At 41.9% G+C, this 27,710-nt stretch overlaps 1 protein-coding gene across 3 annotated transcripts in view; it reads left to right on the top strand.

Moving 5' to 3' along the window:
• The window catches only part of LOC124622155 (semaphorin-2A-like), a 1,077,868-nt gene that overhangs the window by 976,318 nt on the left and 73,840 nt on the right, over positions 1-27,710 (top strand). For all 3 annotated transcript variants that reach the window (XM_047147795.1, XM_047147796.1, XM_047147794.1), the window contains one exon: positions 16,202-16,329. In XM_047147795.1, coding sequence (XP_047003751.1) covers positions 16,202-16,329 — 128 coding nt within the window. The remainder of the gene's footprint in view (positions 1-16,201; positions 16,330-27,710) is intronic.

The raw sequence follows: 27,710 nt of genomic DNA, 5'->3' as shown, positions 1-27,710 counted from the left end.
GAATTCAAGAAGCTGCGTAGTTAACTACGCGCGATTCCTTGAATTAAATGATCGGACAACGCAGAAAATGAAGAGGTTTTAACAATATGGGCAGAGCTCAAGTACACATTCCAGTCACATTATTAGTGAGACCACCGCATATGTTCGACGTCAATGTGGAATAACCACTCACAGATGGCAGGTGGTAGCATAACCTCTGGAGGATATGTCAAGCGTGATCGTTGGTTTTCGGGCCTAACTTGGAATCACTTTCGAAACGGGTAAGTGTGTAAACTGCACGGATGCCGCCGTGATTAACGTTTGCCCGGCGTGGCGTAACTGTTTTATCCAAAACTGGTGCCGAGGAAACTGTGGTGCACCAAGGCCCATAGGTGTGAGGGGTGAACAACGGCTGTGGGAAAGTGTACGGGTGAGCAGAGGTGCAACTGTTGAACAACTGACCGCCCCGATAAACAAAGGGCTACCTACAGTGTCTCCTCAACGACTGGTCGCTGCATATGGGCTTCTGCAGGACGCCCTTGTTCATGCCCCCATGCTGACTGCTGTTCATAGAGGACGAAGGCTGGAATTTACACGCCAGTACCGCAATTGGACGTTCAAACAATAGCGAAAGGTGATTTTTTCAGATGACAGACGGCCGTTGGTGTGTAGGGCATGAAACGCCTGGAGCTAAAACACCGGCCAACATCGCCCGAAAGGCCCCAGCTGGAGGGGGGAGCGTTACTGCCTGGGGAATGTTTCCGTGGTATTTCTTGAGTGATCTCGTCGTTCTGGAAGGCAAAGTTAATCAGCACAAGCATGCAGGTACGCTTGGGCTGCATTTACACACCCACATGATTTTTGTTTTTTCTCGGCACGGTGGCATCTACCAGCACAGCAAAGCAACGTGCCACACAGCTCGCAGCATACGTGTTTGATTCGAAGAGGACCGGAATGAGTTTACTGTAGTCTCTTGGCCATCAAACTCGCCAGATATCAACCCAGTCTAGAATCTGTAGGTCCACCTTGACTGGGCTGTTCTTGCGATGGATCCTCAAGCGAGAAACCTAATTCAGCTGGCCACGGCACAGGAGTCGTGATAGTTCCACATTCTGTCGGTATCTCCCAGTACTTCAATGACACTCTTCCTGCACGTCTCACAGGTGTCCGCGCTGCAAAAGGTGGCTACTCCGACTTTTGACAGGTGGTCACATTAATGTGAGTGAGAGGTGAAGTATGCGGGTAGCGGTTATTATTCAGGAAGACGACAGCCTGATATTGCCCGTGCTGCCATTGCGCTTCTTGCCTAGTCAAACTGTCGGAAAAAAGACTGTACACTGAAAAAGGTGGGACAGAAGATTTTATTTTTTCAGCTCGTTCATACGCTTGGAAATATTGAAAATCAAGTTTTGAGAACAAAATTTACGTTGGATAAACTTTCTGCATTCATTAAACTTTGAAAATTTCCGAGTTTTTTTCAGTTTTTTCAGAAAATCTGTTTCATATGTTCCGAGCGCTTCGGCATCTCGGCCCTTTCAGGAAGAACACGAAGTGATTACAGATTTGGTATCTACAACTTTTTTCTGCACCCAATAGCAAGGGTGCTATAATTAGTCAAAAAATAATGATTTTTCAAACTTCGTGTAAGAAGGTAAAATGCGAATGTTTGGACCCTTCTATTTCAGATTCTGTTTGTGTGGTAGAAATATGGCTCTGAGCACTATGGGACTCAACTTCCGAGGTCATTAGTCCCCTAGAACTTAGAACTAGTTAAACCTAGCTAACCTAAGGACATCACACACATCCATGCCCGAGGCAGGATTCGAACCTGCGACCGTAGCGGTCTCGCGGTTCCAGACTGCAGCGCCTAGAACCGCACGGCCACTTCGGCCGGCGGTAGAAATATATTTTATCTTATACTTTAGAACTGAGTATCACACTTTTCGGCATATACAGTATCACTGACATTACATGCAGTACCTACTAACATATAAGAAGACTAACTGCGTACATGTGCCCCACAAGTTTTATAGAGAGTCCGCCAGAAAAATCTATACACTCTTTGTCAGGTTCTATCGAGATATCGATATTTTCGTTCGATTTGCGTTACGAGTGTGTTGTAGTACGGTCTTTGACTCAACAGATGTTAGTACTCTCTTCTCGGTATTGAGAAAACAAGATGGTTGGGGTACGCTTGACATTCGAGCAACGAAAATGTATTGTGAAGTGGTTTTTCAAGTTTGATTATACCGTTTAAGTGCAACGTCAGTGGAGGCAGGAGTTTGAAACAGAATCGCCAACCTTTCTAACAAACACATCACTGACAAGTCTGAATTACATGGAACGATTCGTGATATTCAAAAGGAAGATCAGAAGGAAGCGTACAGCTACAAGTCCTGCTTTGTCGGCTCTCGTGTTGGAAACGATTGTTAATTCTCCACGGAAGTCTGCTATGCAATGTGCACGTGAAGTAGAGGTTAGCAGTACAAGTACACGAAGAATTCTGAAAGCTGCAAAGTGGAAAGTTTTCATTCCACGATTACTGCACGTGATTAATGATGACAATCCTAATCGCCGAATGCAATTTTGCGAATGGTATCAGCAAATAGTAATTGATGACGAACAATCTGTGACGAAGGTAGTGTGGAGTGACGAGGCACAATTTAAGCTTAATGGAATCGTGAATCGGCATTACAGTGTGTACTGGGCACCGGAAAATCCGCATAGTTAAGTGGATAAAGCCGTCAATCTACCAGGGGTTCATGTGTGTTGTGGATTATCATCTAGGAGCTTAGTAGGACCCTTTGTCTTTGATGCTACTGTCACTGGAGAGCCGGCCGCTGTGACCGAGCGGTTCTAGGCGCTTCAGTCCGGAACCGCGCTGCTGCTACGGTCGCAGGTTCGAATCCTGCCTCGGGCATGGATGTGTGTGATGTCCTTAGGTTAGTTATGTTTAAGTAATTCTAAGTCTAGGAGACTGATGATCTCAGATGTTAAGTCCCATGGTGCTTAGGGCCATTGGAACCATTGTCACTGGAGAAGTGTACCTGGAATTGTTACGCAGATCAATTTTGGTAGGTATACGTGCTCTTTATGGAACTGATGAATAGGCCTTCTACCAACAGTACGGGGCGCCACCTCACTACCACCTAGCCTTACGAGCTTTCCCGGATGACAATTTTGCGGGGCATTGAATTGGATGAAGAGGGCCCACGGTCGCCAGATCTAACACATATGGACTTTAACTTGTGGGAAACTGTGAAATATAACGTCTATTGACGTAAGCCACATACGCTGGAGGAATTTCGCCAGGAGATTACAGCGACATGTGCAGCGATCTCCACTGTAACATTGACTGACGTAGTTACGGCGACCGCTCGTCGTTCTGTTATTTGTCGAGCCGCCAACGGTGAACATTTTGAGCATTTCAAGTATCCATGTGCTAAACTGAAGATTGTACAACATTTGTCATCAATTATTAGATGTAAAATAAACACATGAGTAATACTTTTCGTCCCTTAAAGTATGCATGCATTTTTCTGGCGATCTCTGTAGTTCCTAAAGCCAGGAAGAGAAAGTGCAGAAGACAATAAGTGGTTTAGACTGCATACTACAACTGTACAATTGTCATATGCTTTCCACCCAAGCCTTTAGTGGATGTGATGAAACAACCGCTTTTTTCGGTCAAGGAAAAATGATGTTTTGCAGCATTATAAAGAAACACGAACGTCTAAACTCAGTTAGGGGCACTTTCAAGAAACAAGACGGCACTTGTGCATAAAGAATAACCGCCGGAGAACAATTTATTATAGCACTGTATAGTGGAGGTGTCAGCGATTCTCAGACGCTAGGCGGTTTGCGGAGTTACCGTCAAGTCCTAAGTTGAATGGGAAACTGGAAACCTCCTGAGAAATGAATCTGGACTCGCAGTAACCACGGCATCAAGCCTGTTCTGATGAGCCCAGATCCAGCACCTGAGTCAGAGACTTCATGTTGTTGTTTCCTGTTCATGTAAGAGGAGCTGTGGTGGAGCATACTGCTGCAGAAAAAGAGGTATAAAATGCTCTCCCATTCACAAAAACGGCAGTGGAGTGAACTGTGAAGTCTTGCCTGAGTTTTTATACGAAGAAAGTGAAGAAGTAGTAGATTTTACGGAAATTATTCGCGGTAACAGTCGTCAAAATCAACGAACTGAACGAGACTGACTCACTGTTCGAAGAACAGGTCATCTGGGACCCGCTCGATGTATTTACCCTGAGTCCACTACTTAAGACATTTCTGGTTTCACCGAGAAACTTGACCTATCAATATGTTGGAAGTGACTTACACATCCACTTCAAGTGCCCCAAAGGTTAATGTACAGTGACAGAATTATTACATACCCAGAAGTCATAATAGTAGGTACTAGTAAATGTTAATGCCTTTCTAATTGTAATAAAGGTAAATATGATTTCATTTGTATTGCATGGTGTCTTTAAACAAGTAGAATTATCAACATATTTTGGTTTTATGTCGCCGATTATTTAATACGTAAACTCTAAGATAGAAAAAAGGACACACCATGAAGGAATTATGCGAATAGGACGGAAATCAGTAGATGTGATGTACATGAAGACACAAACAGATGATTACAAGTTGAGAAAATCAATATAGCGTTGGCCCACCTCTGGCCCTTACGCAAGCAGTTATTCGGCTTGGCACTGATTCACAGAGTTATTGAATGTCCTCGTGAGAGATATTGTTCCAAATTTTGTCCAATTGCCACGTTAGATGTGAAGATCCCCAGATGATTCAGCGAGGAGTGAAACAGTATATTGCTCCCTCCTACGTACATCTCGCGAAGAGACCATGAGGATAAAATCAGAGGGATTCGAACCCACGCAGAGGCATACCGACAATCCTTCTTTCCACGAACAATACGAGAGAAGAATAGAAGGGAGAACCGATAGAGGTACTCAAGGTACCCTGCGCCACACACCGTCAGGTGGCTTGCGGAGTATGGATGTAGATGTAGATGTAGATTGAAGGGCCCTGGCTCTCCAAACGTTCTCAATTGGGGAGCGATCCGACAATTTTACTGGCGAAGGTAGGGTTTGGCAAGCTCGAAGACAAGCAGTAGAAATTCCCGCCATGTGAGGGGGCAGGGGGATGGAGGAGGAAGGAGGGGGGCGGATTATCTTGCTGCAATGCAAGCCCAGGATGGCTTGCCACGAAGGGCAGCAAAGAGGGTCGTAAAATATCATCGATGCACCGCTGTGCCGTATGGGTGCCACGGATGACAGTTCCCGTACAGCACTCGTGGCTGCCACATCACGGTCGCGAAGTGGGGCCGAGGCAGTTTCAGATAAGTTTTACAGTCTGACGATAATTTGTGGATTTGTAGTTTTAGCTTGACGATGTCCACTATGGACAAACGATAGATACTGTTATTCTGAAGAAGGTTGGGTTATCCCGACTGAAACCTAGGTAAATTCTAGGTAAACGGTGCAACTGAAGCTGTTCATTATTAAAATTAAAATTAATCTTTTCATACACTTTCACACTAAATTTCCACGTTACTCCTTTTTTTACAATCGCCTATAGCCTTTCGAGTGACAAGGGTGTTAATCATAACTAAACGGAATTTATTAATTTTACAGATATAAAGTGAACTGTTTAAATATATTTGAATTTTATATTTAATAGTTTAACATTGCGAGGAATATAATAAAACGAGAAAAGGTGGTAGCAGTGACAGTCGAATCCGAACAAACGAAATACCAATTGGTGAACTTAACTACGGTACCGCGGCACCAATACTTCAGCTAAAGCTAAAAAATTCCTCATACTCTACTAGTAAATCTTTAGAGACTGTTTTACTTTCTACTACAGCCTAGTCAGGCGTAATATTCTAGGAGCCCTAAAGGGGCAACTATCTGCTTCTCCTCACATAGTTTGAGCAAAATCGGTAACCCCATGTCATGCCCACTCTTAATAGATTTAAATTTGGAGAAGGTCTGCTTAACTCTCATTTTCTCTTCAGAAATGTTCTGCAGATTGTAACCTCCCCAGAAAAAATAATATGAATAGTATTCACGTTTAGTGTAACCTCCCAACAGAAAAGTTCCGGAACCTCCCAACAGTAAAAAATATAACTATAACATTGACATTTATCGTAACCTCCCAATAAATAAATTGCGTAACCTATCAATAATATAATGTGACTAATCTGTCAATAAAAAAGTTGTGGCTCACTTATAACCGTTCAATAATTGGCTGTGAATTTAAACTGGTGAATTTTGGACGTCAGCAGCGCTGCGTCATGGCCGTGAAAGATCATTCTGAATAAATTGAAAATTCTCACCTCAATAAGGTCGCCGGACAACGCGTATATATCTGCTCCTATAAGAAATTTTTCTGGCACAGCCCTGTGCAATGCTGGCCGATAGATTTGTCATGTATAAAAAGAAACAACTGATTTTTCTTTACAATAATCGGGATGACCATGGATTGGAGAAATTAGTAAGTTCTTTAAATTGAGATGAATGATTATCAAAAGTTAATTTTTTATAAGGAAGATTTTTATTAAGAGATTTTTTTAAAAACATTTACATGGGGCTTGCCATAACAATAGTACATATGCGCGAGGCTGCTTTTACCTTATATTATATCGCTCAGGCTCCGCCATCGCTCCCCACGACCGGCCCAGCCAACTGCACACACACGACTGCTCGCTACTACTACACAGTTCCAACTGCATACAACACTGCTCTCTGGTCAGAGATTCTCTTACAGCTTACATATCGCAGGCAGCGCGTGAGCAATCCATCGAAATTACATGTGCTCGAGTGCGCTAGCAGTAGCTTTGCGTAACGGACAGAAGGTAACAAGTTTCGAAGTGCGTTCAACAGCGACAAAGATGTAGCAAAAACCTCTATTAGATCTGGTAATCGGACCGAAAATGTCTACAGCGGCCCGTGTCTCAATTTAATCGGTACAGTTGGATGCAACGGAGGAATATGTGAAGTCGTGTCTGATTTAGCTTTCCGGCAGATTTTACATGACGCTAAAACTCGTCGAATACGTTCCTCCATGTTGGCAAAATAACAGTTCTGTCTCAGTATAAGAAAACATTTCCTTGCTCCATAATGTGCGTAACTTAAATGAGTATACCAAATTAATTTGTTAACAAGCTCGTCAGGAATACATAATAACCAGTTGTTGCTGTCAGGGTGAGAGCGGCGAAACAATGTTATTCCGTTCAGTGTAATGGTTTCTAATGGTAACGTTATTTCTATCTTGCCAAAGGTGTTTAATTTCATTCCACACGTTGTCTTTGTTCTGTTCTTGTGCTATGTCTCGTAATGACGACGAAATGAAATTTTCAAACGCAACTTGTTGAATATACATGACGCTAGAATTTGCTTGGCAGAAGTTGGTTGCGATGTCTTGCTGATTGTTGTTAAGAGAGCGGGATAGTGCGTCTGCTACAATATTTTGTGTACCCGGAATGTGAACAATTGTAAAATTAAATTCCTGTAAATAAAGTTTCCACCTGCTTAATCTGTCATGTGTAAATTTAACGGAGAGTAAAAACTGTATAGCTCTATGATCTGTGTAAACGGGTGCTGTTAAGCTGAAAACTATGCTCATTACTTTTACGTCTGTCATGATAGTCATTACTATACGGCGCGTTGCAATAGGAATTGAAGTGATGTGTCTTCTGCACTTAGTGATTTCCTTGTTGCTGTGGATTACTGTTTGGTGGAGCCGACGCTATACGTGTAGGCGGCGAAACATTAAAGCTTGTTTGACCTTGCAGACCACATTGTTGGTTAGGTATGTTAACCGGCTGGTTTTGATGCTGTTGTGGGGAAAAGCCTCTATTGTTGCCCAAATGTATTTGCTTTTGCTGATAATTTTGATGATACTGATAATTAAAATTTTGTCTGTTATTAAAATTCTGGTGGTTGTCAGTCCTGGAGCGTCTATCACCTTTGCTATTGAAATAGCGTGGTTGATCGTAATGACTATATGTTTGTTGGCCTTGGTTATGATGTGAAAAATTTTTGTTTATGAAAGAATAGTCTGATTGCTGAACTTGCAAAAACTGTAACAGATCTCTGAATGCCGAAATATTTTCTTTCTGCTGTCCTGTTAAAAGTGATACTCTTAACGATCGTGGTAATTTAGAAATACACAATTGGATAAAGTGCAGATTCACTGTATGGTTCACTTAAGTACTGGTTTTGTTGGACCATGTGTTCAAAAAATTGCGTGACAGTGGGAAAATTTGAGTTCTCATAATTCGGTAAACTAATTACTTGATCCCTGATTCCGCGCTGTGTCGTCTTCGACCAATACGCTGACAGAAAAGCATTCTGAAATTCTTCTACCGAGTAGCATTGTCTCGCGATCGGTCTCATACGAGTTGCCGGTTCGCCTTCCAAAAAACTGCAAATAAATTCAAGTTTGTGTGTTACGGGCCAAGTTGCAAAACTAAATGGTTGTATCCAATCCAAGGGGTGAATCTGTGTTCTGTCATTCTTAAATACCTTAAATTTTTTCACGGATAGAAAATGCTTGTAATCAAAATTATCATCTCTGAATGTCTCAACAGGTTCAGGATTGTATGAGAATCTATTTGTCTGTGTCTGTTCAGATTCTAAGTCACGTACTCTCTGTAAATTACCTAAATTATACTGGCTGTGTAAATGTGAGAAATGTTCGGAAAGTGGCGTATGCTGTATCGTGTTAGAGGTTGAGACATTTTTCATCTCTGTCACTTCTTGCTGTAAAGATGACAATTTTCTACGTAATATATTACTGGACGAACTTATCTCACTGATTGTTTGCTGTATGTTTTGGAATTCAGGTGCCTGATTAAACGAAACTGGTGACGTATCGTCTGATTTGGTGTTATTGTTATTTTCGATAACGTCAATACGACTGGCCAATTCATCAAATTTTTCAGTCAGTGCTTTTACCAGATCGCCGTTTTTAGTGTCATAAGCATTAATTTGTTTCTGCATTTTACGTGTGGTTTTGTTTAATTTCTTAACGTCTGCTTTAATGTCATCGGGATCCTGTATTAATTCTAACTGTTCAAGTCTGTTCCTCATTGTCTGAAAGTCTACTGTATATATATTTTCCAAAGTCTGAATATTAGTATCTGTTTTTGTTTTTAGATCGGATATTTCACCATGCATTTCAGTGTTCAACTGTCTGATAGTATTGATTTCGTCTGATGCTGGAGCAATGTTGTTGTCTGCGTATGTTTTTGCTTTCGTAAATAACTTACGCTTATCTTCCTGTCTCTGTACAGTAATTGTTTCCATGACTTGTTTCTTTACTTTATTCTGTTTCTGTATAAATTTACGGTAACGCGTTTCACTGTTCTGTGGATGGTGATTAAAACGTTCGTCAATTTGGCTATTCTGTTGGTCAAATTTCGTGTCTAATTTCGCATCCAGTGTGCGTGAAAGTTCTGATGACATTAATTTAAACTCGTCGCGTAACAGTGTTGCGTTTTCAGAACATTGTTTAGCGACTGCACTAATTTCATCTCTAAGTAATTTAGTTGTGGCAGCATGTGTATTGCGTATCTCTTCACTATTATTCCTGGCGCGTGCATTAAATTCCTCACGTGATTGTTTTTTAGTTTCATTACGTTGCTCCGCAACGGCTGTAATCTGTTCAGTAAGCTGTTCAATAGAGGTGTCAAGTTTTTCATTAATTTGTTTGAACGACCTGTCATGGTTTTCATTCGACTGTTTGAAACTTTCATTAAGTTGTTTGAAATTGTTGTCTTGTTTTTCATTCGACTGTTTGAGATTTTCATTAAGTTGTTTGTTAGATTCATTGAGTTGTTGTTTGAGACTTTCATTAAGTTGTTGTCTGAAATTTTCATTAAGTTGTTGTTTGAGATTTTCATTATATTCATTAATTTGTTGTTTGAGATTTTCATTAAGTTGTAGCAATAATGCCATAACTCGATCCATGCCAAAAGTAGCTGCTGTATTCTCTGTGCTGTGAGATGGTGTATCTGCATGTGTCAGGTTTTGTATAACCATTTGGTCATTGTCTGATTCACAAAACGGTTTGCCAATCGGATGTGCACTGTTGGTCACTACATGGGAATCAAATAAATTTGTCGTGTTTTGTGTATATTGTTCACCTTCGTTAGAAACATTTATCTGTTCATTGTGTAACTTTTGCAAATCAGGTGTGTCAAACTGGGCAGCGTTCATTGTAACGGAAAGTGTCGCGTCATCAATTGTCGTTAAATTTACAGCGGACACAATTGAATTTGTTTGCTGATCATTTAGATTAGAATATTTACTGGTGGTCGGTACGCACTGATTGTCTGTAACTGGAGGATTATCATTAAGATACTGAGTGTCGCTAGTATTATCAGTCAAATTTTTCGAGCCGGCGTTTTCACTCATTACGGATCGCGATGTACTGTTAGCAGTTTTTCGCGGCATTTTCACACGTCAACGATAAGCACAAAATCAAACAGAGACAATGCAAAAATGGAACAATTACAGTGACAACCAAGAGCAATAAATTGCCGATGATCTGTGAAAGAAAGAGTGACAAATTAGTAAATGCGTCGCGCCAGATGCAAACTACCTTTAACAATAGTGTAAATAAGAGCGGATTTATAACTGACTACTTCTCAGAAATTCACAAAGAAAATACGATCTTGGCCGGCTGTCGACAAGTGTAACCTCCCCAGAAAAAATAATATGAATAGTATTCACATTTAGTGTAACCTCCCAACAGAAAAGTTCCGGAACCTCCCAACAGTAAAAAATATAACTATAACATTGACATTTATCGTAACCTCCCAATAAATAAATTGCGTAACCTATCAATAATATAATGTGACTAATCTGTCAATAAAAAAAGTTGTGGCTCACTTATAACCGTTCAATAATTGACTTTGAATTTAAACTGGTGAATTTTGGACGTCAGCAGTGCGGCGTCATGGCCCTGAAAGGTCATTCTGAATAAATTGAAAATTCTTACCTCAATAAGGTCGCCGCATAACGCGTATATATCTGCTCCTATAAGAAATTTTTCTGGCACAGCCCTGTGCAATGCTGGCCGATAGATTTGTCATGTATAAAACGAAACAACTGATTTTTCTTTACAATAATCAGGATGACCATGGATTGGAGAAATTAGTAAGTTCTTTAAATTGAGATGAATGATTATCAAAAGTTAATTTTTTATAAGGAAGATTATTATTAAGAGATTTTTTAAAAACATTTACATGGGGCTTGACATAACAATAGTACATATGCGCGAGGCTGCTTTTACCTTATATTATATCGCTCAGGCTCCGCCATCGCTCCCCACGACCGGCCCAGCCAACTGCACACACACGACTGCTCGCTACTACTACACAGTTCCAACTGCATACAACACTGCTCTCTGGTCAGAGATTCTCTTACAGCTTACATATCGCAGGCAGCGCGTGAGCAATCCATCGAAATTACATGTGCTCGAGTGCGCAACTAACAAATTCCTTAATCATGGACCTCTTACAAGATGATCTACAGAACTCGCTATGTTGCTTGCACAACGCTTTACATACATTTTCAATGAAAAATTCTGACCTAGTGCTACGAGCAAAATAGCACCCTCTGTGCCGGCAGAGATGACACCACGTCAGAGCATGCACAGTCGAAAACAGACAGCTGTGTTCCTTCTCTTGTTTGGTCGTAGTATGGCTGACCATCATTTCAGCACTCGACACTAGTTTCTAGTCACTACGGAGAGAGCGTTACAAAACGTGTTTTCGTTCATTTTATTTGCATGATAGCATGCATTCGAAGATGAATGCCGTAATTTTTGTACAATTTTTGACTCGCATTCAAAGAGTAGTGACATAATTTTAGTGCAGTATTTACAGCGTGCTGTAGCGCATTAGCACAAGATCACTGGCCGCCATTGACTCCAACCACTTTTAGAGAAATTCCAATGCATGCTATGTGATCAGAAATATCCGGACACCCTCAAAAACATACTTTTTCATGTTAGGTGCATTGTGCTGCCACCAACCGCCAGATCTTCGTATCAGCGACCTCAGTAGCCATTAGACATCGTGAGGGAACAGAATTGGGTGCTCCGCTGAACTCACGGGTCCATCCCTAGGTCCACTGTTTCCGATGTGAAGGGACACGTACAGCACAAAAGCGTACATGCCGATCTCGTCTGTTGACTGACAGAGACCGCCGACTATTGAAGAGGGTCGTAATGTGTAATAGGCGGACATCTATCCAGACCATCACACAGAAATTCCAAACTGCATCAGGATCCAGTGCAAGTACTATGAAAATTTGGCGGGAGATTTGGATTTCATGGTCGAGCGGCTGCTCATTAGCCACACATCACGCTGGTAAATGCCAAACGACGCCTCGCTTGGTGTAAGGAGCGTAAACATTGGACGACTGAGCAGTGGAAAAACGTTTTATGGAGTGACGAATCACGGTACACAATGTGGCGGTCCGATGGCAGGGTGTGGGTATGGGGAATGTCCGGTGACCGTCATCTGCCAGCGTGTGTAATGCCAACAGTAAAACTCGGAGACGGTGGTGTTATGGTGTGGTCGTGTTTTTCATGGAGGGAGCTTGCACTCCTTGCTGTTTTGCGTTGCTCTATCGCAGCACAGGCTTACATTCATGTTTTAATCACCTTCTTGCTTCCCACTGTTGAAGAACTAATCGGGGATGGTGACTGCATCTTTCAACACGATCGAGCACCTGTTCATAATGCACGGCCTGTGGCGGAATGGTTACACGACAATAACATCCCTGTAATGGACTGGCCTGCACAGAGTCCTGACTTGAATCCCATAGAACACCTTTGGGATGTTTTGGACCGCCGACTTCGAGCCATTCCTCACCGACCCACATCGATACCTCTCGTCAGTGCAGCACTCCGTGAAGAATTGGCTGCCATTCTCGAAGAAACTTTCCAACAGCTGACTGAGCGTATGTCTGCGAGAGTGGAAGCTGTAATCAAGGCTAAGGGTGGGCCAACACCATATTGAACTCCAGCATGACCGATGGAGGGCGCCACGATCTTGTAAGTCGTTTTCAGCCAGATGTCCGGATACTTTTGATCACATAGTGTACGACCGCTGGATTAGAATATGTTTACTGCAAACAGTTCAGTACGTTCGATGCAACTGACCATTATCAATTTTTCGCCGAGAATCTCCGTAACAAACTGTAATATGATTCGAAATTAAAATAAATAAATAAAAGAAAACTAACAAGCACTGCTAGGACTTTTGCTATGAGGCTTCTGTACTAAATTAATTATGTATGTAGGCAGTTAGTCTATTGTTTTACGGGTATCAAAATATGTGACATAAATGGCCGTATCGTTTGACTGCATCCACATAGAAGCTATAAGTTTTTACACCATCGAGGAACCGTAGACTTCAGATTTTGACACAGACTTCGACTTGATAGCTCTACCAGTTCCTGAGAAAATTGGATCTTAACACAAGGACAGACAGACAGACTGACATCATAAGGGCTCCATTATTACCAACCGAAGAACGGAAGCCTAAAAATAGAAGTCTCTGCGGACGCAATGTAATGTCTTGACTTCAGTGCAAACCTTTTCAAGCCGTCTCGTCCACTAAAACCACCGTCCGGCTATCTACTGTACTTGGCTCCGCAACTTAATTTAAAGCCTCTGCCTACTGAAGGTCTTCAGACTCTCTAAACTGTAACACACGCCTAGAAAACCAGCAAACCGTATAATTCCACGCTGTCTCACGGGCATGCAGAATGCACTTTCACTTCTTTTAGACTAGAAAAATAACTTAGTTCATCAATCAGGATCACCAGCTACAGACTTCAGAAAAACATTTCGCAACACGGCTTTCGCCCCAGGCGCCCCGTAACTCCACGAATGCTGCCGGCCATGACCTCTAGACCGCGCCACGAAATTATTTAATGTGGGAGCCCTTAGGACTGAGTGGCATGCAGGAAGTTTTATTGGTCGTTTCCCATTCGCCTGATCCCTCTACCGTAAAATACTGCATACAGCCATGGCTTTTCAAACGTTTACTCCTCAAAATGTCTTAGTCGTAATGGGAAAACCACTCGCTCTTTAGCCAACCATTCAGGTCTTCTCCTTAACCGACTTAGTGGCATCAGAGAAAGACTGGTCCGTCACTTACAGCCTCGAGAAATTTCCTTCGACCCTCATTTCGAAAATAGCCACAGGAAGAGCACACACACGTAGCCGGGATGGGATGTGTTACAGGCCAGGAGATGTAGGGTGAAATGAAATGTATAGGGGAGAAAAGAGTTAAAATTTAAACAAGCAAAAGATATGATTGAAAGTCAGTATAGCTTCGTACACTTACACAAATGGGTGCTGTGATAAGTAAAAGGACCACCGGAGTTGGTCATCGTGGTTCGTTTTCAGTGTTGTTACCAAGTCTAATAGGTCAGATACTGAAGAGAGGAAGGAAAGTTGGGGTTTAACATCCCGGCGGCAACGAGGTCATTAGGAACAGAGCAGACACTCGGATTGGTTGAGGGTTGGGGCCGAAATCGACCCGATTGCGAGTCCATTGTGCTAACCACCATGCCACCTCGCTCGGTATCAGACCTTGAATGATTACTGAGAAGAACATATGAAACAGCATTATTAGCACCTGGCAGAGTTGGAAAAGGTCAAAATGGCTCTGAGCACTATGGGACTTAATGGCTGAGGTCATCAGTCCCCTAGAACTTAGAACTACTTAAACCTAACTAACCTAAGGACATCACACACATCCATGCCCGAGGCAGGATTCGAACCTGCGACCGTAGTGGTCGCGCTGTTCCACACTGAAGCGCCTAGAACCGCTCGGCAACCCGGCCGGCTCGAAAAGGTCCTCCTTGTTGGTCCCCATTAATTCGTCTGGAAGAATCGTGTAAAATCCACAATCGTGGGGCATTCCTACGTAATAAAAAATGGTTCAAATGGCTCTGAGCACTATGGGACTTAACATCTTAGGTCATCAGTCCCCTAGAACTTAGAACTACTTAAACCTAACTAACCTAAGGATAGCACACACATCCATGCCCGAGGCAGGATTCGAACCTGCGACCGTAGTAGTCCCGCGGTTCTGGACTGCAGCGCCTAGAACCGCAAGGCCACCGCGGCCGGCCCTACATAATAGGGGCCCTATGTTAGACTACGTGGGAACATAAGGACAGGCATATTTGTGGTCAAGGTTCCTGTCAAGCACGTCCGACTACCACTAGGGATGAGTGCCGTATTGTCCACCGTGTTGTTAAACATCTGCAACTGCCAGCTGGAAGCAACCATTGATCGGAGACTGACAGCAGGCGAGCTAGGGAACTGCCGATCCAACCGATGGCTATCGTTAGTACCACAGCATATGCGTTTGCATTTGAGGAGGTGTCGTTACTGGGAAGCAGAGACTGCAGATGAATGACCTCGCTTTGCGTTCTACCATGTGTCGTGTTGTGCGCTATCCTGGATGAGCATCGTCGGCGAGCATGCCGTCGACGTGGGGAGCGGTCCCCTTCTTCCAGTATTTTGCAGAAGTACTGCGGAGTTACTCCTGGGACATGGTGTTGAAAGCCATCGGGTATGACTTGAAGTCACAGCTGGTTGTGATTGAGGGAACTCTGATGATACGTCACGGACATACTGCGTACTCATGCCTTATCTCTCATGCGACAGTATAGTGGTACCATTTTTCGACAGGATAATTCTCTTTCACACATGGCACATTTCTCTGTGTGATGTTGAAATACTCCTGTGACCAGCAATATCGCGGGAACATGTGTGGGTCCAGATTAGACGGCAGCTCCGTCCAAGTGCTAGTATCCAGGATATCAAGGACCAAGTGTAACAGTTGTAGACGAACTCGCCTTAGGACAGGATCAGTACATACATTGAGTTCAGAGAGTGTACAGTATCAGACACATAATGAGGTTCATAATGTTTGATTCGATTTCGTAATCACTGAAATAACATTTCGTATTCTCCCTACCTGCGAAGTTTCGTTTCATTTCCTCATCCCTTCCTGGGTGCTTTATTTATTCATTTGTTTTCAGCCACTGTAATTGTTGGGAAGGTCGACGTAGGGGATACATTTTCCAAGTTGACCTAGATGGTTATCATGTAACTTTTTTTTTTTTTTTTTTTTTTTTAATTCTTGTTGTGTCAATGCCGATTCTTGCGTTTGCAGGCACTGGGTCCGTGTACAAGGTCGCCCAGTGGTTCGATCCAGCTACCGGGGAATCCTCGTCAAGTCTCGTCGACGTCTTCGACGTGACGCCAGGAGAAGCGATCCACGTCATGGATATCTCACCACAGGTACGACATCACAGCCGACACAGTGGTAAGGAAATGCAAAACAGTAACTGGCTTCAAATTTCAGCTAAGGCAGTCTGGTTTCACAGTTCTGCTGTGCACTTAACATAACTGTAGTCCCATGTTAAAGAGTTAAATTTCATAAATTGCCAATTCTGGATACAAGGATGTGGTTTGTAAGACAATGCAATTTTATTCGAGTTGGTAGTGGCAGTCATTGTAGTAGTAGTAGCAGTAGTATACATAAGTAGGAAAACACGAAGTGTATTGTTACTGAAAAACACAAACGGTGCTTTTCCAGACTGCATTTGCCACTTTCAGATTTATAATACGTAGGATAATACTGTGAAACGCTTTACGCCGCGGAATTAACTAGCACCAATATTTCTCTAATGCCAAGTTTACGTAGATGGCTCTACACCAAACTGCAGACGTCCGTGCAAGTTGATTAATGTCTTCATGGAACTGTATGTCATCTAGACTTGCAGGTATTCATTTTATCCTGAAATGTTACGTGTGTTCATTTCAGTAACGGTCTCCTGACTTAGGCGTTTTTGTTTTACTTTGGACGTTCATACAATCAGTTGCACATCCTCCCTCTCCCACCTCTGATTTTTCAGTATACTGATAGTTGATAAAACTAAACAATGTGAAGTGGGTACAAGCAGTACAAATATAGATATTTGAGTAGTTATTGCTCTATATCTACATAAGAATGATGGTTGTTGTGCAGTTTAGGAGCGAAATATTTGTAAAATTTGTTTCCCTAATCAGTGGATGGCAGACCTTTAATAGGATAACAATATAAACGAAAACATCGAAGAAGCTGCGATATTTAATACAAAGGAAATTTTTCATTATTGAATCGACCGTCCACCCCGTAAATATTTGTATCAGATGAGAAAACCTACTACCTGATCAACAGTTACAAATTCCTTGTTGCTGGAGTATGATTGCGTGGAACTCCCGCCAATTATTACAGCCGTAACGTAGAGTGATTCAAGGAAATTAGACTCGAAAATAGGTTACTGTTGGTCTATATGGCGTGTTCAATCTATGACCTGACATCGTATATAATAACAAGTGATTTATAAACTTACATTCCATGTATTTTTTGCTTCAATGCAGATTAACAAAGGGGAAGGGGGAGGGGGTATATTCGAGTTAGTTGAATTTTACAGAGAACTTAATGTAGGTCTCTCAGTCTCTTCCTCCATTTGTGGCGGTTACAACAGACACTGCAGCATCGTATATTAATCGTGGCCAACCGTTCAACCGCAAATCAGGTTCAGGACACCTGTCTGAATAATCAGCGTTTATTACATCACGATGTCGTTTAGCTATATGTTCATAACGTCATATTGTAAGTAACTGCTACCAAAGATAGAAGTGTACACCATTTGCACGCAGTGTTATTTGAATCATCCTAGCAGCGATACAGTTAGCTAGTATCTCTGACGCTGATTTGCTCTTGAGAGGTCGATATATCCTACGGCTCAGAGTTACATGTGATGGTGTGCACTAAAGACTGAAATTTTATATACGTAAACTGGTCGTGCTCTGTCAAAGGGGTAAAGAAAGTTCAGATTCAAGATATTTCTGCTGCGTACCCAGCATCCTGCATTCAACGAGATGAAGAAAATTAAGCACAAGCAAGAGAGACTGGGGGATGTTGACAGGAAAAACGAAGAGAGTGAGTTTGGTGACACAATGTAAGAAGTGCACATGAAACAGAAAGGGGATCTTAAAGAGAAGGAGCAACAGTGGGTCTGATGAGAGAGTGTGTGATAAGGAGAGAGTGATATATATATATATATATATATATATATATATATATATAGAGAGAGAGAGAGAGAGAGAGAGAGAGAGAGAGAGCATATCACGTAGTCTCGCTTCACTTACCACCCTGATTTCGGAAGCCAAACTCTGTGCCATGTCACGTATATTTTTTCTATTAAAAGGATATGCGTAGTAACACATAAAGATAATTACTTTTTAACACCAGATTTAAAGTTGTAAATCTCAGAATGAGCTTTGTGTTAACTGCGGAGGCGACGTCGCTGTTGAAGCTCACCGGAAAGGACAACGAGTTTTGGTCTCTGCTTGTTTTGGGGAATCTAACCTTACGTGTGACCCCGTTGTTTACGCGACAAGGCGTCCGTAATACCGCATGTTTACCTTTGCCGATGTGTCCCCTACCGTGGAGCGCGGGCAAATCCCCTCCGCACAGCTGTGCATGTGTTCTCCCCCGTCATCCCTTCACTTCCATCCCTTTTTTTGTTTCTCCCCGAAACTAGAGCGGAAGCCGGAAGGTGCTGCGTACGGAGGCAGGTTTTACGGCTGTTTACAATGGCCACCGTCTCCTCGGCTTTACGTTTTCCTGTTACGGCAGCCAGACGCAGGGCTCGGAGCTCTGGGTCACGTCCGGTCGACGTCGTAAAGGTGTCTGACCTCGCCTGCAGTCAGAGCTTGCGATTTCTCGACAATACCTTGTGTTTGATCAACGACGCTGCTACCTAGGCCAGCGCGAAAGTCCCGTAACAGGGAAATGACTACACCGCTGAAAAGCATTCTTTGCACCTATGTGGAGAGAAATAATGAAATTTTTAAGTTATTTAATTCCGGCTATGTCTCTACTACGATCTAGTCATTACAGTTTGGTTACTTTGGATAAACGACAGTCCACCAACGATAACCGTTTGAATTTGCCTACAATTTTGTTCATCTTCCTCCTAGAGTCTTGAGACTCTCCATTTAGTATAACTACAGTTTCATATCTTTTAACTTAAAATTAACTCCAACCGAAAAGCACCGACATCCACAAAAGAAATATATGACGCGAAATCACGAGTCACTTTTCATTAACTGTCGTTATCATTATAAAGACTGATTAGATCTGGTACAGACCAAGGTGGAGCATTGGATACCACGCTGGACTCGCATTCTGGAGGGCGACGGTTCAAACCCACGTCCGGACATCCACATTTAGGTCTTTCGTGCTTTCCCTCAATCGCTCCAAATAAATGCCGGTATGATTCATTTGAAAGGATATGGCCGATTTCCTTCTCTGTCCTTCAAACATTCCGAGCGTGTGCTCCGTCTCTAATGACCTCGATGTCGACGGAATGTGAGACACTGATCTCCCTCGGAGTTAGCTTATATCACTGTACCCCAACAGAACAAATGGTCCTGTCACGGGAAAAACGCCATTTAACATTATTATATGGCGAACTGTGCATTAACGTCAGAAACGCGCCTAGTTTCCATAACCGTCGTATAATGTTACCCATTTTACACTATTTTACCGTTATGTATAACTAATGGATATGGAAAACAGATTATTAGTTCCTTTTCCTAAGAGTTTTCTAGCTGACAGAAAGCAACGCAGTAAAAATGGAATAATACTGAACCTAGAACCTCTCTGTACCAAGTTAATTAAGTGGTTTGTGTAAGGGATTTATGGTCGCCGGACTATCTAGGCAAAAAAATGGTTGTTTCAGAAAAGCAGAAGAAGTAAATCTAGCCTACTTTCATGCTCTTCCCTAACTTCATAAATAAATATAACTTTTCAGGATGTGGTTTTGAGAAAGACACGAGAATCTTTTAGCAACTACACCAACAAACATATACTGTTTGGATTTAGAAAGGCCAGGAATTTTTAATCGTCACTATGTGCTAAAAAAATTTGGTTAGGAGATACTTCTATTATTGCATTTTGTACAACTTACAAATTACGTACTTAAATATTCTAATAGCATAATATACATATTTAAATTTATTAAGACACTTGGTTTGTACCCTTTCCTCAACAAATGATCTGTCAAAAGCCAAAGGTAGGATGTGGTCACTCTATATTTTCATTCAGTATTTTTATGCAACCCTACTTCAGTGTTACTGAGCCACATGAGCAGTTTTCTTTTTATAACTTTTTGTACTTTGCTGAATTTCATTTACAACTGAAAGAATTTTATCTTACATCACTCAATATTTAAACTTGTAAAACCTCAGTTATACGCATGACAAAATCGTCTTTTTGGCAGTATTAAAATTTGTATGAAAACAATTACTTTTACTACGTAAATCATACCGTACCTTTAGCTTGACTTTAGAAATTAGTTCACAACAATTATTTTCAGACATTTATTGAAAGATGAAAATTAGTTTTTGTAGATACTTCAAATGTTTTTGTGATAGGTTTACTCGGAATGACCAAACACCAGGAAAGGGCCCTTTATAAGTGAATGTTTAGGAATAAAATTATAAGGTGAACAGAATTTTATGTTTAACAGAATAACTATTCAAAAAAATTTAATTTCGAATTAATGGTTCACACTTCTACACCGAGCGAGGTGGCGCAGTGGTTAGCTCACTGGACTCGCATTCGGGAGGACGACGGTTCAATCCCGTCTCCAGCCATCCTGATTTAGGTTTTCCGTGATTTCCCTAAATCGCTTCAGGCAAATGCCGGGATGGTTCCTTTGAAAGGGCACGGCCGATTTCCTTCCCAATCCTTCCCTAACCCGAGCATGAGCTCCGTCTCTAATGACCTCGTTGTCGACGGGACGTTAAACACTAACCACCACCACCACCACCACGCTTCTACAATTCTAATTATACAGTCCGTAGCCTGTTGGCTGTTGTTGTTGAGTTTAGAGGTCAGTAATGACAACTACACTACTCACGGCGTACAAGTTTTTTGAAGTATGGACTAATTAATTCTTCTTGGCGTTACTCTAACGTCCGTAACGTAGCCCAAAAACTTGTGCCAAGGCCGAAATAATACAGCAGTCGTCATTCGAGGCTGTTGTGTAACAGTTTCCAGACAAGGCATCGCCTGCTCCGCCCGAGTGTGGCGTCTTTCATTGCTGCCTATAGACTGTGCTCTCTCGTTCCCGCTCGCTCTACAGGTAGCGCGCCAAAAAAAAAAAAAAAAAAAAAACCGCATTTCCTACACATTATCCCTAAGCATGTACCGTTTTATACAAATGACAACTTGCACAAACATATAAAATTACATACACAAATATTTTCAATCATTAATCCACGACAAAATATTATTTATTAAATCACACATTTTACGCATTTTTTTACATAAGTTACATACATACATTAGTAAAGCTCTCTAACGTCACATATATCGCACATTGGATATAGTTCTTTCATATCACAGTTATATTACGACAAACTTTAATAGCCGCGCGGTCCGGGGCGCTGCAGTCATGGACTGTGCGGCTGGTCCCGGCGGAGGTTCGAGTCCTCCCTAGGGCATGGGTGTGTATGTTTGCCCTTGGAATAATTTAGGTTCAGTAGTGTGTAAGCTTAGGGACTGATGACCTTAACAGTTAAGTTCCATAAGATTTCACACACATTTGAACATTTTTTGAACAAACTTTAAATGTAAAACTTTTTTATAAATTTGATGGCTGATTGAATAATAGTGTTACAAATTGAACTATATTTATGTCTGCACGCTTATATCTACAGTATGAATTATATAAATGGAAGATAGATTCACGCGAAGTGTGAAATATGCAAATGAAACTCACATAAATGTGAAAAAGAAACTATTTGAAAGATTTAGAACTGCTCGTGGGAGTCAGTGAACCATTACCGAGAGTGATGTATTAGACTTGGCGCTCCCAATTGCAAGTAAGATGAACATTGTGGCCGAGCGGTTCTAGGCGCTACAGTCTGGAACCGCGCTACCGCTACGGTCGCAGGTTCGAATCCTGCCTCGGGCATGGATGTGTGTGATGTCCTTAGGTTAGTTAGGTTTAAGTAGTTCTAAGTTATAGGGGACTGATGACCTCAGAAGTTAAGTCCCATAGTGCTCAGAGCCATTTGAACAACGAGTTGTCACTCCACAGAACATTGCAGCAGTTGAAGCCATTGTGAAGGAAAACCGCCGAGTGACACTGAATGACATTGCAGCATTTTTACAGATTAGTCATGGGTCAGCACGCCACATTGTGCATGATGTGCTACAGTTTCAGAAAGTATCTGCACGATGGGTGCCACGGCAGCTGGCTCCTGAAATGAGAGAACGACTTGTTGATGCTTGTGGAGAACTTCTTCGGCTCTTTGAACGAGAAGGTGATGGCTTCCTTGCAAGAATCGTTACTGGGGACGAAACCTGGCTCACTTCCACCAACCGGAAACGAAGAGAGCGAGCAAGGAATGGCACTATTCCTCATCACCAAAACCAAATAAGTTTCGAACAGAACCATCAGCAGGGAAGGTTATGCTGACGCTTTTGGGACGAAAAAGGCGTCGTTTTGGAGCATTACATGCCTAGAGGGACCACTGTCACCCGTTGATAATACACAGATCTCCTTAAAAAATCATCTGCGGCCTGCAATCAAATCAAAACGACGTTTATTGCTGTCAGCAGGTTTCCTTTTGTAACATGACAATGCAAGGCACCACACTACCCGTACAACAGTTGCAACAATCACAAACCTGCATTTTGAGTGTCTTCCTCATCCACTATACTCACCAGACCTTGCCCCAAGTGATTTCCAAATGTTTGGACCACTCAGAGACGCAATGGGAGGAAAGAAGTTCCGTTCTGATGAAGAGGTACACCACGCGGCGCATGAGTTGTTGCGCGGACTACCAAAAGAATTTTTTTCTAAAGGAATTTATGCACTTTGTAAGCGCTGGGGGACTTGCATTGAGCGTGGGGGAGATTATGTTGAATGGTAATACAGCTTTATACTACTTCTGGACAATAAATAATATTTAAAAAAATATTTAAAATTTTCATTTGACTCACTCTCGTATTAGTAGATTACTGTTTCCATAGCTTTAAAGCTGTCTTCAAGAACATCAAGGCAAATTAGGACCAAAAATTTTTTTAAAAAATGGCGGTTTACTTGCAAAAATCTTGCAATCAGCATTGTAAAATCTGGGAAAATGGAAGAGAATAATTTTAAATGTTACGTCCGAAACGCCTTCTAATCATTAGCAGAAAATAATCCACCGCTTTTGTTGCACTCTTGGTCTGGACGTGACGACACCTCGTCTTTAGGAGGACGACTAAAAGACTTAATATAATTCGGATTCCACCCAGAACCAATTCAGCCTCTCGATATAAAATTTTTTTCAAAAGTCTGAAACATTTTTCAGAAAATTGTCAGCAAACATAATTTTCGTTAGCTCTTTGCCATTTCAGGTTTATGAGCGGAATAGTACTTTTAAGCTACAGTAATTTCTGCATTGTCAGTTTCCATCACATTTTACGAATGTGAATATTCCTGGTATGTAGCAAAATATGCAGAACAACGATCACGAACATTTCTTACTCCATTCTACCTCTGTCTAAATAAAATTATTAATTACTGTGAAGTACCTGAATGTATTAATTTTTTTTTTATCTGGTGTGGTTGGTATAAGGAAAGCATTTGTTTTCGTCATTAAAGAGACACTTCGAAATTTTGTGACGCAAGGGGCTGCTTGATTGTTATCAGAATATACTCGTACATTATTCAAACGTCAACTTTGATGTATATCTCGGTGCCACTGAAAAAGAATAACACAGGTGTCCCGCTAGGACGCAAGCGGCAGCACACACAAATTGATGGTAGCACACAATAGTGAATAGTAAAATATGTACCACTCAGCTTTGATAATGCCGGCTACAGAAATTGTTGAATGCAAGTTTAGCCTATCTGTTCTGCGTTGCCTATAGCTCCATGAACACAAACTGAATAATGTTCTTCGAACTAAAGTCGGAAGACAGTTACTCTGCTGTCTTGATGTGCTATTCGAACAACAGTTCCAAACTGACAAAATTCAGTTCAATCTCTAGGCAGGCGGTCTCTGTCCGTACACGATAAATTTATTCATTGTTGTATTTCTAATGGGGACTAAACCACTGTCTATCTCTCGGCCACTGTTTTTGTCCCACTCGACAACTCGGAGACACAAAGAAAATTCTGCAGGAACTCCCTAGGAAGCCACGAGCTGACTTACAACTTGCAGCTGACTACTTCTGCTCGAGCACGGTTACTTCAGCGCGCGTCTCTCGTCGTGGAACTCGCTCCAAGGGGCGTGATCCTCGCGGGCAGCGTGATAGGTTTGCGCGCAGCGATGTTCCTGCTGCGGACGAACGTCCACAGGACATCTGGTTCCAATTGGTATCTCAGTATACCACAGGAACTGTTACAAAATATTCAATATTAACAAATTAAAGACTGATTGAAGGTAGTCGTCTGTAATGTAACATCATACACTGCCTCGATTTCCTGTCCTCTGCTAGTCACATCTGCAACAGTTTAACTGTCGATGTTGTTGTTGTTGTGGTCTTCAGTCCTGAGACTGGTTTTATGCAGCTATCCATGCTACTCTATCCTGTGCAAGCTTCTTCATCTCCCAGTACCTACTGCAACCTACATCCTTCTGAATCTGCTTAATGTATTCATCTCTTGGTCTCCCTCTACGATTTTTACCCTCCACGCTGCCCTCTAATACTAAATTGGTGATCCCTTGATGCCTCAGAACATGTCCTACCAACCGATCCCTTCTTCTGGTCAAGTTGTGCCACAAACTTCTCCTCTCCCCAATCCTATTCAATACTTCCTCATTAGTTATGTGATCTACCCATCTAATCTTCAGCATTCTTCTGTAGCACCACATTTCGAAAGCTTCTATTCTCTTCTTGTCCAAACTATTTATCGTCCATGTTTCACTTCCATACATGGCTACAATCCATACAAATACTTTCAGAAATGACTTCCTGACACTTAAATCTACACTCGATGTTAACAAATTTCTCTTCTTCAGAAACGCTTTCCTTGCCATTGCTAGTCTACATTTTATATCCTCTTTACTTCGACCATCATAAGTTATTTTGCTCCCCAAATAGCAAAACTCATTTACTACTTTAAGTGTCTCATTTCCTAATCTAATTTCCTCAGCATCACCCGACTTAATTCGACTATATTCCATTATCCTAGTTTTGCTTTGGTTGATGTTCATCTTATATCCTCCTTTCAGGACACTGTCCATTTCATTCATCTGCTGTTCCAAGTCCTTTGCTGTCTCTGACAGAATTACAATGTCATCGGCGAACCTCAAAGTTTTTATTTCTTCTCCATGGATTTTAATACCTACTCCGAATTTTTCTTTTGTTTCCTTTACTGCTTGCTCAATATACAGATTGAATAACATCGGGGAGAGGCTTAAACCCTGTCTTACTCCCTTCCCAACCACTGCTTCCCTTTCATGTCCCTCGACTCTTATAACTGCCATCTGGTTTCTGTACAAATTGTAAATAGCCTTTCGCTCCCTGTATTTTACCCCTGCCACCTTCAGAATTTGAAAGAGAGTATTCCAGTCAACATTGTCAAAAGCTTTCTCTAAGTCTACAAATGCTAGAAACGTAGGTTTGCCTTTCTTTAATCTTTCTTCTAAGATAAGTCGTAAGGTCAGTATTGCCTCACGTGTTCCAGTGTTTCTACGGAATCCCAACTGATAACTGTCGATATGAACTGCAATTGATTCAGAAAATTGATGATTTGAGACATTTTTGTATGATTTAGGTGCTTAAAATTCACGTGTCTGCACTTTGGACTTGGCGCTACATGTTCTGGACACGGCTGCGTCATAGTCTGGGAACCAGCTGCCACCTTTAATGTCCAAAACTAGGGAAACTACAATTCTTTGCTATACTTTATTTACTAATGCTAGTAAACGGAGTGGGCCTCTTAGGTTAGATAGGCTTAAGTAGTTCATAGTTCTAGGGGACTGACGACCTCAGATGTTAAGTCCCATAGTGCTTAGAGCCATTTGAACCATTTTGAGGCGCGTGTAGCAGCGACAGCCTCCCACACAAGCATAATAATAATAATAATAAAAAATATGAAGAAAGCTGAGATTTTGTTTATACATTTGTTACGTTGTAAACAAATGGAAAAAAGTAGTCATCTGACATTGTTGTGGGGTACTACGTGTCAGCTGCTAGTGGAAACACGAGAAAAATATGCCTGGGTAAAATGATGCTATCAAAGCTGAAATTTGGCTAAGTGATAGTTAACTTTAAAGAGTTTAATGAGAAAATAGTGCACTGAGTTTTGTGCGATGGAAAAGTGCTCGACGCTATGCGCGCAGGGGCGTTTTCTTTTATTTTTCACTACAGTGTGCCCCCGGTAGCTGAGTGGTCCGCGCGACAGACTGTCAGTCCCAAGGGCCCGGGTTCGATTCCCGGCTGGGTCGGAGATTTTCTCGGCTCAGGGACTGGGTGTTGTGTTGTCCTTATCATCATCATTTCATCCCCATCGACGCGCAAGTCGCCGAAGTGGCGTCAAATCGCAAGACTTGCACCAGGCGAGCGGTCTACCCGACGGGAGGCCCTCGTCACACATCATTTTTTTTTTCACTACAACGGCTGAGGAGTATACGTTATCTTGTAACATTTTTTTTAATAAACTGAACACAATAAGCAAAAAATTACATTTAAATAAGGAAATATTAGCAGAGAGTAGAAGAATTCTAACCTGCAGTACTTTGTGCTCTTCTTCGATGGTAATATTCTTAAGCGAAGAGGGTAGCTGTTCGCCGTGTAACCATTTAAACAAAAATTTGTTTTGTTCTTTCCAGATGTAATCTGTCGGGTGCTGTTCAGTTGCAAGAGCAATATGCGCGTGGGCACGAATATTAGCGGTGTGCTCATTCGAAGCAAATGCTTCTGCAGTTCGATTTTGCAAGGTGGCAGTGCGGACCTGTCAATATTTTTTGTTGGCAGACGACCTATGTTGTCGTTTTGCAAGACGTACGTTTTCAAAAACATAGCGACCCTTGCTTCGTTAACAGTGCTATTTTTATTTTAATCGTGAAGTCGACAAACATATTCTTCCATTGTTTGAAACGTACTCTCCAACACTCAGCCAGCTACGTCACTTAGTTTAATGAAATTATCGAGGTACACTGCGGAGTGTTGCGGTAATTGTTGTGAACGGCTCTTCCATTTCTTGAAAAATGGAAAGCTTATAGTCGCATCCAGTAAAGACATGGAGAGCCATACGTTTTGGAGCAAAATATACAAAAACTTTCAACACTAGACTTCTCTAAGCAGCACTGGTCTCGGCCGCAGTGATTTCGGAGCAGACGAGACGCTTGTGTGAGGAAACGCGAGAGAGAGAGAGAGAGAGAGAGAGAGAGAGAGAGGGGCTAACGGCCAGATGCGCCGTGCAAAATGTGGACACGGGTTTCCCTTATGGCCCATATGGCATAGCTATGCGCCGTATCTTTCAGTCGTCGGTTGAGCACTTTTCCACTGCAAAAAATGCAGCTAATTATTTTTATCATTAAACTTTTTTAGTTAACTATCACTTAGCCAAATTTCAGTTTTTCATAGCATCATTTAACTTGGGCATATTTTTCGC

The sequence above is a fragment of the Schistocerca americana genome, chromosome 7 (assembly GCF_021461395.2).
Source record: "Schistocerca americana isolate TAMUIC-IGC-003095 chromosome 7, iqSchAmer2.1, whole genome shotgun sequence".
Taxonomy (NCBI): Eukaryota; Metazoa; Arthropoda; class Insecta; order Orthoptera; family Acrididae; genus Schistocerca; species Schistocerca americana.
This window is presented reverse-complemented; position numbering and strand designations above follow the sequence as displayed.